At 43.7% G+C, this 9,151-nt stretch overlaps 1 protein-coding gene across 1 annotated transcript; it reads right to left on the reverse strand.

Moving 5' to 3' along the window:
- Window positions 1-242: 242 nt before the first annotated feature.
- Window positions 243-8,727, reverse strand: ATP5PO (ATP synthase peripheral stalk subunit OSCP). Its single transcript, XM_026509980.4, has 7 exons — window positions 8,624-8,727; window positions 7,416-7,466; window positions 6,331-6,441; window positions 3,942-4,071; window positions 3,056-3,168; window positions 719-805; window positions 243-422 (listed from the first exon to the last, which is right to left on the reverse strand). Exons 1-7 carry the CDS (start codon window positions 8,657-8,659, stop codon window positions 309-311), a joined length of 642 nt encoding a protein of 213 aa, XP_026365765.1. The 5' UTR covers window positions 8,660-8,727; the 3' UTR covers window positions 243-308.
- Between the last annotated feature and the right edge of the window lie 424 nt (window positions 8,728-9,151).

Here is a 9,151-nt window from a genome sequence, read left to right on the forward strand (position 1 = left end):
GATTCCAGGACAGAGATCACGACTTGACTGAAGGCAGACACTTAACCATCTGAGCCACCCAGGCACCCCTTTACTGTTTTCCCTCATGATACAAGCTTCCATAAATTCCTAAGAATAATCTACACAAACTAAAATCTCCAAACAATGGGACCTTTAACCTTTCAACCAGGGAGATTCTGAAAGAAAAATATAAAAAGAAGGCTCCCTGTATTTCCACTTCAGAAAAGATAGTAGACAATGTGTTCTGTTCAGGGAGCATTTTATTGTTGCTCCAAGTTTAGGAATCTTCACTGACAAAATCAACACTTTCAGAAAACCTCCCGCATGGCCCTGCTCAGCTTCTGAATCTTGGTTTTTGCAGACATATCAGCATATCTCTCTCCAATACGGACAATCATTCCACCCATGATTGACGGATCAGTCTAGAAAAGAAAAAAGGTTGGAAACGTGAAAAAGCATGGACATTTCATCGATAAACAGAAAGATGAAAAAGTGCTTTGAAAAGTCTACATACTGCACAAATTAAGGTGTTACAATTACGTCTAGAGAAAAGCAGAAGTCAAATTGTGAATGCAATCCATAATCATTTAAGTCAAAAATGTAAAATTTCTACTGCAAGCAATTGAGTATATCATCAGATTTAATTTCTCACTTTATGTAGCCATTCGACAGAGTCAGACAACCTGAGGAGACACACCAGACATAATTAAAAACCTACCTTAACTTCCAATTTCAAGACTTGGCCTTTACTTAGGAAGCTCTTCAGGACCGTTTTTAATTCAGTAAGTGTGGCTTCATCTAAAGGCTAAAAAGGGACAAAACCATCCTTTAAATTTAGATAAAGCACAACAGAAACTTTCCACAGTAAAAGAAAAGGAAGAAAATCCGCCAGCACACACCGACAAGACTGGCCTGGTGAATCTCCGCGTGGAGCCATCGGGGGGCGGCCAGGGCCCTGTCGCACAGGAACACCTCGCCGATGCCCGTAAACGCCACTCCCTCCCGTCTCTGCTGCCCGGCACGAGCAGTACCGCTTAGACAGGAGGAAGGAGGAAAACCCTGAAGTGAACAATGCTTGAGGACACAGGCCTCTTCTCTGTGCAGCCCCGAGGGCCTGGCACGAGGCTACTATTTCCCTGGATTGAAAGCTGCAGGTTAACCTGGTCCTAGAACGTTTAGGCCCCACGGTTGGCAGGAGCTCCGAGGCACGGCCCCGCCCTCTCGGAGCCTCTGGGAGCGCCCGGACGCCCAGCTCTGTACTCTACTCTGACAGCACGAGCACCCCGCCATCCAGCCTGTGTTCGCTCCTCCTGACCCCACTCTTACTCCTGGGGAGGTGAGGATGGAGAGGCCTCTCACCCGTCACAAAGCCGAGCTCCCCATCCCCACGTCCAGGAGTCCAAAAGCTAGCAGAAAAGCGTTCCGCCTTTGCAAAGACAGAACAATGTCTCTTGTGGGGGGTGGTGCTGTAAAAATCTATCAGTGTTTTGTTTTTTAAGATTTTACTTATTTGAGAGAGAGCATGTGCGGCAGGGGAGAGAAGCAGAGGAAAAGGGACAAGACGACTCCCCGCTGAGCGTGGAGCCCAAAGCAGGGCCTTGTACAAGCCTGAGGTCATGACCCGAGAGTTGGACGCTTAACTGATTGAGCCACCAGGAGTCCCAAGTCTATTAGTGTTTAATCAAAACATTATTTGCTCAGTCCCCAGGCTAGAGAACTTGGAAGTACGTGCACACCCTCCGCTGAGACAGGTACTAGGTGCCAGGCATTTTACACCCGCTATCTCCTGGAATCTGCATGACTCTGGGCAGCTAGCCGTTCTCTCATTTTCTGTAGGAGAGCGGACGTTTGGAGTGGCTAAGAAACTCACCTGATGTCCCACTTGCTCCAATATTTGCAATTAGTCTGTTTCTATAATCTGTGCCCTTAGTCATTTATCAAGGAGTAATTTTTTTGTTTTTAAACAGTGGAAACTTATTTACCCAAGGAATTTCAACATCAAAAGCATTAGCAACAGTTGGTTCTAAAAAACTTTTACAAAAATATGCACCCTTTAAAAAAATCATGTCCTTGTAATCTCTGAGTGACCTGTACCAGGGCTTAGCCACAGGGACGGTGTGACCATCGGCCGGGTGAAGCCCTGTCTGGGCTCCCGTCAGGGAGAGCTGGTGCGGTCCCCGTGGGCTCGGATGAAGGCCTGAGCTGTGATGTTTCTCGGCCAGTTACATGCTTCGCTGGCACCAACTACGGAACTATACGCGTGCAAATGCTATTACGTGCTAAAATGTCTCTCTGAAACTGTGCTCTTTTGGAAAATCAGAATATCTTTTACACACCAGAAATACTGATCTAGACGAGGTCAGGGGCTGCATACTCCAAGCCAATCTACCATCCTCTACTGTTAATTAAGCCCCACAGGCTGTGAGGAGGAAGGAAGGAAACAGGTATTTAAGACACCAACAAAATTAATTCTGGGGACGTAGTGCAGCTTAAAGAACACGCACTTCTGAAAGAGAGGCCTATGTTCAAATCCCGATTCCATGTTTTGTCACCCTGGGCAAGCAACTTCATTTCCTTGGGTTTCCTCATCTATAAAATAAGGATAATTCTACCTCACATGGAACTCTGATATTAAAATAATAAAGTACCTAGCATATAGTAGGGTTCAAAAAAGAATGGTGTCCGTTATTACAGCCCATTTCAACAATGCAACAAGATCAAAGGGCCTATGTGTCCTACGCGCCTATGCACCGCCACAGAAGAGACACTCGAGTTTCAGGAGCCCAGTCACTAAGGTATTTACAAAATGACTCAAACCACTACGTCCTGACACATTCACCCCAGTCTGGCCCTTCTGAGTAGTCCCTGGTGAGGGAGGCACTAAGAAGATACACACTGGCCCTTCCAGAGCGGAATTAAGAACCGAATCAAACCTCTTAAGTGACAAGTCACCTTTACCAATTCCTGCATTTCAGCCTGTTTTTTTCTTTTCATTATGCAATATGTGACGCATGGAGTGTCGAAGCAAATCCAGCGGCAACAAGCTGTCACTTACAGAAGCAGTGGTCACCATGCACGGCACTTCTCCACGGTGGACACTCATTATGGTCGAAAAGGCAGAAATGACTCCAGGGGTATTGTCCAAGCGACCATTCTCAGCAAGCAAATCTGGGAAAGGGAAGGTCTCAACATGAAACTCACTCAGAACAGGTTATTCATGAGGTATTGTATTCACCTCAAAAGCAAACTCAGATTTGTGGCCTTAACATGCCACATTCAACATCCTTCAGGAATGTGAATAAAGATGCCACTTGTTATTTTAAAAAGCATATCCAGCGTTTAAAAGAACCAGCACCGATTCGCATGTCAATCAGTAAGGTGGCTATGGGGGGAGGTCTCACGGGTCTGCAACAGCTGTCTTCATCGCAGCCTGTAGGAGAATCTCCTACGTCTGGATGGAATCTAACCGCAAATTAACATGTATCAATATTCAAAGATGACGACATGAACACATATTCTTTGGAGCTCGTATTCTGCTTGACCAAGGGACTTCAAAAGCCAGCCAGAAGCACCAAAGAATGCAAACGTCTTCAAGGACGGCGGTACCACCACTGGCTACAAACCATTTCCTTGGTATGAATCCCAGGGGTCTTCTCCACAAGTTGAACGTACTGACTGCAGTTACTTTCTTACACCTTTTTTTTTTTTTTTTAATTTTTACTTTCTTACATCATAATAACCTTCAGACAGTGCTCCTCAAACCTGAATGCACAAACAATTCACTCGGGGAGCTGGTTCAGACGCAGACTGATTTTGCGGGCCGGCTACGTCCTGAGCGGCTTCACTGCCAAGACACAGGGGAGGCTGATGGGCCTGGTCCATGGACCACACTTCCAGCAGCAGATTTTCAGGGACTTTGGTGGAAAAGATCTAATACTTACTGATCAGGTTGGATGTGAGGGGAGAGAACCTCTCTTTCGCGCTCATGTCATTTAGGCTTTTCACTTTCACGGAACGCTTTATATACGGATTCATAATGGAAGCAGCCATTTTGGGTTCCTTCAAGATTTGCTGAAAGTACCAAAAAAGAAAAAAATTTTCTTTAACTCTTTAAAGCATAAATGATCCTAACTGCCACAACATACCTTCTTATGAATCATGTACTTCATTAATTAAATCAGCACTCAGGCACATATGAAGAGAAGTTTACAATCAAGTAATTTTCATTGCCTTTGAGAATACTGTTACCTTGATTTTACACAGGGTATAATCATATTTCTTGAAAAAATTTAAAAACACTTTATAAAGTTTCTTAAATTATTTTTGCTTTTTAGGAGAGATTATAAAAAAATGAAGCAGCCAAAAGATTCAATGAACGGCACAGGTTAACGTATTTAATACAGGTAATACTCTATAGATTTTCACATACTATGAGGCGGCCAGTGATGCCAACACTCAGGTGTGGACCTAAAAAGGTGCTCGAAAGGCAAAGGAGGACTGCTCGTCATGCCCTTTCTGGGGGCCTCTCCGTCTCAGACCGATCCTGACTCTGTCCTGCCTCTTACAGAGCCCCGTGAGACCTCTGGTGTTTCCAGAGGTGCCCCAGTCAGTCTGGGAGGGAGAGCGGACAAACAGTGGGTGTGCAGCTACCAGGAGAGACACCATGTGTCTCCATTTTGTTACTTCATAAATGTCTGTTTTCAGTGACCCAGGGGAGCTTCCAGCACCTTGCTCCCCTTAGTATCGGGCCAGAGTTCAATGAACCTACAACGGCTGTTTCCATTTGCACACCTTTCAGTTCAATACCTCCGGTAGCCTCTTCTCCCAGGCTCCTGGCCAGAATTCTGTCTCTAATCAGGTGACTTGTCAGGCTAAGACTTCAATTTGACTGACTCCGTAGAAACAACATGTTCCCCTAAAAACTTACACAAACGAAAAGCATTCTGGGGTGAGGGGAATGCAGTTTTCCAGGTTTCTTATCTTCTTCTGCTGCATCACCCAGGGGCAGCTCGGGGCATCTGTGCAGCGTCACACTTTTCTCTCAGGACCAAAACACGGCTCGTCTCTTATAGCGTTTTAAGATAACTGCCTCCTTCCTATGTCTCCACATCTTAACTGATTTCCAGGTTTTAGTCAAATCCCATTCTAATGACCACAATCCAGGTCATGCTCTCCACTATGAACACCCCTGTTCAGGTTTAAAATGGGCATAAATGACAAGTAGCGGGCAATAATTATCACCTCCAAAAATGCCTGTGTGAGAGCCTGCCTGCTCTTGCACCCCTGTCCCAAGTGTCTCCAACAGTAAGGCTGTTGGCTCTGTGTGGCTCATAATCACACCAACTGAGACCGCAAGCGCGATCTGCACAGATAACTAGACAAAGACAGGACAGAGAGCTAACATTATTGTCTGCTCGGACAAAAGTTCCGATAAAAAGCTTAAAATGAAAAATGAACAAAATATGTAAGTATTATCCTTTATGACTAGCCGGTGAGGGTTTTTTTCTTCCGAACAGTAAGATAAAAAAATCTTTAGAAATAAGTGGATTAAAAATACAAGAACTTCTTAAAACATAAAACCAAAAAAAGAGCCAAACTCTTTCTGGAGAGAGTATACACCAGACTCTCCTTCTTTAATCCAGAACTTATTGGTGGAGGTGACCAACTACAAAGCAAAAAGAGAAGGGCAAGCAACAAAATGGGCAGGAACTTGTTAATTAGAAAACGGAGTTAAAATTACAGCAGAGATTCTCCTCTTTAAGTTACATAGTAGACTTCTGTTAATTCAATTAATTTATTCTTTTTATGTTAATAAAAATGTAAAAATAAACTTTCCTCTGTAAGCTTCATGATTTATCAGTTCTCTTATACCATCACAGACCTTTCCTAATTTTGCTGCCCAGCGTGCTCTGCTTGGTCATTTTCTTCTCACATCTTGGGAATAAAATAAAAATTGAAACAGAGGAAAGGATTCGTAAAATAAATTCCTAGTAAACCATGTTATAATACATTCTAAAGACTATTTTGGAAATATCTGAAATACAAACACAGATTTTCAAAGGTGACTTCTATTTCTTCTCTTAGCCCCAAATCTTGGTTCCTAATATTAATATCCTGATATGTACCCACCTGTACCTATTACAGTAGGTTCAGAATAACAAGACCCACTACTATCACTATCAACATGATTACAGAAAACAGGTTTTTTTTCTTTTTTTTGGTAGTCCATTTTCTCTTAGGATATACGTCATTAGGGATACGTGGCCAAATAATTAAAGCGAAACACAGACGACGGAAATTTAGTAAGTAATGAACAGAAAAGCTACTTACTGCTACTCTCAACAATTCCTTCTCTACTTGTTCCAGTTTATTCTGTTTAGATGCAGCAGAATAAAGAGCGGTGGCATAGCGACCTTCGATACCATATACCTGAACAGGTGGCTTTAAAAAAAGGATGGGGCAGGGGAGGAAGAGGAAAGGAAAATCAGTTAAGACAACATCATACTGCCAATAGGAAGATTAAGTATTTATATTAAAAAAAATGACATCATTTATAGCACAAAACAGTTTAAATATGTCATCAAAGAGCTATTCTGAATGGCAATTCTCAAACAAATCAGGGCTGTTTCCTTGGCGAGGTCGCTCCATTTTTGAGCTTCTGATTTTTCATCTTAAAATGAGGTGCTGAGGAAACAGGGTGTCCCTTTCAGCTCTATATAAATTAGATACGTCAATTCTGAGATGAGCTTATGTTTCCTTTGAACTCAGTAACTAATCAGTTCCAAGTACTAGAGATTTTAAACACTGATGGAAGCCAGTTTTGTACATTAGAACCAAGAAATCAGGTATTTATGAAACATATACAAGTATATTTTTATATATTTCATAGTAACATTATAAATTTCCCCTACAGTGCCTCCTTATCACTGTTCAGTTTAATAGAGCTCTTTAGCAACTTACTGGATGCCTGATGCTTGAATTATTTTTCACAAAAAACTACAGGCTTTTTCCCCACACACTATCATCAATATATGACTACATATGCTTGGCGGTGCTATATGGTTGTAGTGGGAAAGCTTAGGCTTTGAATGAGAAAGATTTAGTTCCAGTCCGGCTCTAAGACCAAACTGAGTAACCTTGGGCAGGTTTTCCCAGAGTCTGTTTCCTCTTTTGTAAACAGGAGGACCAGCTACTTTCCATCACTGTAATGGGGTTTTAAGAAATTCTCACAAAGATTATGCACGGGCCTGTCACACACCAGGCATTCAACTTATTCCATTCTCTACTCCCATGCATACATCACATTTTGGAAACCACAAATCATGCAGAAAGGTTTAGGCAGTACTTATACAAAAGTACTGCTGTTTGACTCACAGTTTCATCTATTTTACAATTAATAACAAAAACTGACATACCTGCACGAGCTTGGAAAACGGCCTGACCACAGATGTACTAAAGCATCGCACCTTTAAAACAATAATAAAACATTTTAAATGATTAGTTTCTGAGTATCATCACATAATCTACACGAGCTGCTCTTTATTATCTAGGAGTAAATTTCCCCACTGAGAATCATCCCTAGCTGCCTGGGTAATTTGCTTTCCCACCAACTTCTTCATTTGCTAGGAACAGGGTGAAGCTAGCACATGAGTGTAAGAGAGAAAACACAAATATGGCTGAAATACAGGTTTCAAAAAAACCCAAGATTTTTGGCATTTATATTACCACCCGTGAGGAAGGATTTTAATAAAAAGTGGGAAGATTCCCATCATGATGTGCAAGAGATGTACTTTCTTTGAATCCAAATGCTATAGGAAAATAAAGATTAATCCGGAGTATTGTGGCACTTTGATGTGAGCGCAGGTCCTAGCTCTGAGAAATGGTATCTTGTCTACCAAGGAGCAGAGTTGGAACCCACTGTCTAAAAAATCTGCAAGGGCACAGGTCACCTTTAAATAATTTCAGTTCTGTTGTGTACTATTATACCAACTGGTTGTGGGAATTAAAAGACTTTGTCACTTATAGAAAACTTACCTAAATTGCAAGGTGTCATGATATGCCAATCATAGTGTTGTTATGTAATACAAAGAGCACGAATTTTCTTTCCAACTCCATCTTCTGTGTGACTGTGCGGGTTCAAATCGCAGCCCTACCTACCCCTTACTGGCTGAGCTGCCAAGGACTAGTCATTTAAACTTTTCCGTCTCATTGTCTTATAAAAATGTTACAAATAACCCTTAGCATTATTGGTGACCCCTGTCAGGTTTAACCACAACGACAAAGTTAAATGACTTGGGGGGTGGGCTGTGTCGTTTCCTCGCGGTCCAGGGAAGCCCGGCCTCCCTCTCCCTTGCTCCTCAAGCTACGTGCTTCCCGAGGCTGTGCTCGGGGGTCGCCAAGGTCAGGCGCGCGTCACCCTGCGCCCCCTGCCCCGCGGGCGTCCACAGAGTGGAGACAGGGCCGCCTGAACTGCTTTGCGTCGCCTCCACTCGCAGGGCCCTATAACGCTGAACGGCGGCCACGCTTCCCCAGCTATGGCCTCACCCCATGGCCCTTAGCGATCTGGTAAGTTTCACCCTAGGAAGGATCCTCTCGCTAGTTTTCAGGACCTCCGTTCTCTCACCTGCCGGGACAGCCCGGACACTGCTGGGGCGGCCATCTTCTCCGGGTGGCTGTAGGTCAAACCCGACTTAGAGGGAGAGACGCAAGGCGCACGCGTGCGTCAGCGTAGCCGCTCGGCCCGCTGGGAAATGTAGGCGTAGGTCGTCACGTCGCAGGCGCAGGGATCTCCGTCAGGCTGGGATTTGTGGTTTTTAGAAGCAGGTGTTAAGGTTTGGACTCATTGAGCTAGTGCGCTCGGACCGCGCCTTAAGATGAAGTCCTTGAGTTACTGAATGGTTCTTACTGGAGGTTGGGTTTATTGTCCCTAGTTTTTAAATTTCCATTTAGATAAATAGGTGGCATATGGTCAATTTCACATTAATTACTAGCTTTATTAGCATCGTTTACCCCTTTTTTCTACTGCGTCAAAGGGTGTATCAAGGGCAGTTCCTTGCGCTGTGTAAAAAGAAACGAGTATTCCGGCTCCAGCTGCGAACTCTTGCTGCCCAGTGCCTGGGCCCTGACTGCTCCTTTACCTCCACACCCCCTA

The sequence above is a fragment of the Ursus arctos genome, unplaced genomic scaffold (assembly GCF_023065955.2).
Source record: "Ursus arctos isolate Adak ecotype North America unplaced genomic scaffold, UrsArc2.0 scaffold_4, whole genome shotgun sequence".
In the NCBI taxonomy this organism is placed as follows: Eukaryota; Metazoa; Chordata; class Mammalia; order Carnivora; family Ursidae; genus Ursus; species Ursus arctos.